This window comes from Rhincodon typus, chromosome 10, assembly GCF_021869965.1.
Source record: "Rhincodon typus isolate 14 chromosome 10, sRhiTyp1.1, whole genome shotgun sequence".
Lineage (NCBI taxonomy): Eukaryota > Metazoa > Chordata > Chondrichthyes > Orectolobiformes > Rhincodontidae > Rhincodon > Rhincodon typus.
The window spans coordinates 53643964-53648086 of record NC_063341.1 but is presented as its reverse complement, the minus strand read 5'-3'; the positions used below and the strand labels follow the sequence as shown (position 1 = coordinate 53648086).

At 36.2% G+C, this 4123-nt stretch overlaps 1 protein-coding gene across 1 annotated transcript in view; it reads right to left on the bottom strand.

Annotated features, from left to right (window-relative positions):
- Positions 1-383: 383 nt before the first annotated feature.
- The window catches only part of LOC125484286 (serine/threonine-protein kinase PLK2-like), a 3880-nt gene continuing 140 nt past the window's right edge, over positions 384-4123 (bottom strand). Inside the window, exons 2-5 of the mRNA XM_048602411.1 lie at positions 3435-3603; positions 3005-3134; positions 2635-2751; positions 384-2252 (exon numbers count right to left, since the gene is read on the bottom strand). Coding sequence (XP_048458368.1) covers positions 2073-2252; positions 2635-2751; positions 3005-3134; positions 3435-3603 — 596 coding nt within the window. The 3' untranslated portion in view covers positions 384-2072. The remainder of the gene's footprint in view (positions 2253-2634; positions 2752-3004; positions 3135-3434; positions 3604-4123) is intronic.

The window sequence follows — 4123 nt, the reverse complement described above, 5'->3', positions numbered from 1 at the left end:
TGCCTACTCCCACTAATTCTTAATTGTTAAATGGACATAGCACAGCATACCATGGATAAGGTTAGAGCAGATAAACTTGAACAGGCCAGGCAGAGAAATTTCTATTCCATTCCTCAGGTGAAGTGAGCCCAAAACAAAAAACCAAACCATTTTGTATTCATCTGGTCAGGAAATTTTCCTTTGCTGATTCTCAGTTTTTCCAGTCATTGGGAAAAGGGGAATGCAAGATGGGTTAGGGAATCACAGATGCTGCAAATCTTGGGTCTTCTCCAACCACTCAAACCACCTGGATGCTCAGAGCAAGTTACACATTCACATTCTGTGGTTTGCATGTATACTTTGAAAACTAACAATCCATTGGCATGAAACACAAACAAATTAGGTTTGAAGAAAAACAAACTTTATTTGATAATTAAAAAAATCTTACAACTTTTTCACAATTTCAATTGCATGGTTATCCTTAAAAACAAGGAAATAAATAATAAATACAAAAATAAATAGGCTCATTCAATACTTTCATGAACATAAATAAGACCAGATTTATTAAATACTTTTGAATCTATAGACTTCAGAGGCATAAAGATAGGAATGAGCTGAACATCAGGATTTACATCCTCAGTTGTGCCACCTTCCCCACTACCCTGAAACAGCAATTAAATTTTAAGTTTTCCAATTTATAATTTTCTATTGATATGGAAGAAAGTTTTTAGGAATACCACACTAGGATTAAAACTAAAAAAAGGTTTTGGTCTTGATCTGCTGGATATTAGGGTAGTCTCGTTTCTCCCAACTATCAAAAAGGCAAAAGAAAAAAGTTTGCGGTCAATGAAGTAGTTAAGATAACTAAATAGCCTAGATACAACTGCTGTTTTGATATTGCAACAAATGTCAGTTTAGTAGTACATACAACATGGAACCACAATTCCATTATATAAAAAAAACAAAACAAACAGTTACCTTAAACTGCATATCTAGTTTGTATGGAATCAGAAAACAGGCTGGTCATAAACTGCCAACCTCTTCCTTCAGACCCCACACAAAAAAAGGAAAGGGCATTATTGGAGAGCAGACTGCTGTTGCCAAATCACAAAAATCTAAAGACAAGCACCAGAAAAAAAAAGTCAGAAACCATCATCAAAAGGCCATTAGAGTTGTATTAAACCAGGATTTTCTTTGAAAGACAACCAGTTTTGAGCATTTTCAAAAAAGAAACATTACTAAGTTGAAGTGTACAGGCTTTGGTTAAGAAAGCTAGGACAGTTTGCTTTCAAAGAAAATAAAACATTGCTCATGGCACCAAGAAAACAAAGAAGAGAAGGTTGATCAATTCTGGCCCATCCAGATCCTGGTTTAATGAACTAGCAATGCATTGTGCATTTATACTGCATTCCATCTGCAATAAACCATATGCCATTCCCACTGTTTGCATTTTCAACATAATCTGACCCAAGTTAATCAGTTTTGAAATGGTTCTGGGCCTACTGCATTCTGCAAAACATTCTTACCAAGATAGAGGAAGCAGCGTTTTCTTAAAAGCTGAAGACTTAGCAAACTCAATAAAAGGAGTCACTTGTTAAAGATACAGCAAGCTTGCCTTGAGAGGAAGTGGGGAGAGATCACAAGATTTGGTTTTCCATACCAGTAATCAGGAGATTTAGAGACAAAAAACCAATCAAAAACCACCAGAAAACAACATAGCTGCACTGGAGCATAAACTTAAATTTTAAAAAAAGCTGATTTCAGGGTAGTAATTAAGAAGCTGTGGCAAATTTCACAACCCACAAATTCTTCAAGCTCTCTAGCATTGAGGGAGTGGAAAACAAAACAAAAATAAACTTCAATAACAGCTCACGTGTGCTAACACATTCTTCTCATTAGTGACATTTAAACAGACGCAAGATTATAAACCACCAATAGTTTGACTTTAGATTCCACTCCTCCAAATTAAACAGCAGCTTTTCTTGCCAATGGTTCAATATTTTGCACCCTGTAAAAGTCCTTAGTAGAGGTAATGTTATTTTCCTCTCCTCTTCAAGAGGAAGATTGATTCATATGTGGTTTACCTTCTGTTGCTACTGCAACAGTTTCAGTGTATATGTCAGACGATGGTACAGTTCTTGTGAACAGCCCAGTTCCATTATAGTACTCAGTTTGTACGTGCAGGCTACACGATCTTTGTTGATGTAAGTAAGTAGATAAGAATGGTCAGCTTTGCACAAAATGAGCTTTGTGTGATCATGATAAAAGTTAACCTGTTAAAAAAGGGAGAAAAATGTTACTACTTTGTTTCAACAATATTCATGTACAAAGTTCAATTATTCCAATCCTGGGGAGTGGAAGTTAAAAATCAGAAGAGAGGTTACACTGGACAGATTACAGTGCTCACTGTTTTACAGCAGGACTTACTCTCCACAAACTCAACAGGAACAATATTTATTGACATTTAATGTGCCAACTAAAGAAAATTTTAGATTCCCTTGGCCCAAAAGGAACAGTCGTATATTTAGGACTCGTGGTACTGAATGACAAATTTAAGTGTACAGATCAAAAAAGGGGGAAATTCGCTAAGGCAGGGGCATCTGATAGCTACTAACCAGAGATTGGCTACATTTTAAATCTGAAAAACAAGGTTACCTGTAAAGTGCCATTGTTGAACAGCATCAATAGGGAATGATCAGTTTTAACCCACTGCAACAGGAACAAAGATGGATCATGACAATCTTCAAGGAATGTTCTGGGCAAGTCGCCTCCCTGCAAAGAGGATTTAAAGTTCTCATGTGCAAACTTCAAAAGGCAAAAGTGATCACTGCATTGAAGTGATCATGCTTCGTTAAATGTTTATTTTAAATTAAATGATATGAATCTAGGAGATTTACAACTTAATTCATTTTCTGAAGAATTTCAATTGATTAGAAACTTGTAACCACAAAAGGGGAAAAATTTGTTAAAAATTATAGTGCTGTAGTTTTGGTACACAGTGATGTCAAGGCTATGCATTACTCACCTCCATCAAATTTTCTTCCATGTAATTGGCAAAATACTGGACAATTGTCATCTGTTTCAATAGCTGCTCTGGAATTGCAGAGGCAGAGAAGGAAAAATGCTGGTGGTTATTGAGGTAATAAAACACACTCCTGTGAAAAGAGGGAGGGGAAAATGTTCAGTTTCTGGGAAATCATGCTTTTTAATTAAATTCAACACAGACACACAACAAAGCAAAAAAATGCTGCTTCAATTTAAAAATCTAAAAAAAATACAAGCTTCAAAAAGTAGGGGTATAAAAGAGATTCAGATTGGAGGGAAGTTAGATGCTAGCAACATGACATGGCTAATGTTTACATGCATTTTATCATATGTTCTGCACATGGGCTGGATAGATAAGAGTTTGCTTAAATCTTCTGCAAGGGGTTCACATTTGAAGGAATGGAACTCACCTTCTGTCAGTGGAGAGACTCATATGAGTTCCATCATTGAACAGTACACCGATGCTGCGATTAGATAACTGATAACCAAAACCATATTTATTGGAGTAATCAACCCATTTGGTAACCCACAAGAAGGGTTTGGACCTATGTAGGCTATGTCCAACTGGGTTTTTTTTCACTGCAGGAGAGAACAAAAGAAAAAGTTAGTATGTCTAGGCTAATGAAAATGCAAGAGAAGCAATAAGGATTTTATCTAACTGGGTAGCTTTCGGTTTTAGTATCACTTGTCAACTGGATATTTAGGGGAAAGAATTCAAGCCCACACAAGCACCAAGCTAGAACAACACTTTCAGTGCATCACTGCCTTGTGACTGCAAAGAGGTTCCTTTAGACCTAGAAGGGAACAAGAGTTTCCTGGTATCCTGGCAAACATTTCTCAAATCAATTTCATGAATAAGAAATTGTATTAAATGCTGGTAGGCTTCTGACTTGCGCAATTACTGCCAATTTACCTACAAGCAAGTACCCTTCAAACCAATTTACTGGCTATAACATTTTAAATTGAAGGATAAAGATCTTCTTTCTAGGAGAATATTTGAAGACTATTTGCCATCCTGCAAGTGAAATATTTAAAATGGAAGATAATGTGAAAGACACAGAGACACAGAGACACAGAGACACAGAGACACAGAGACACA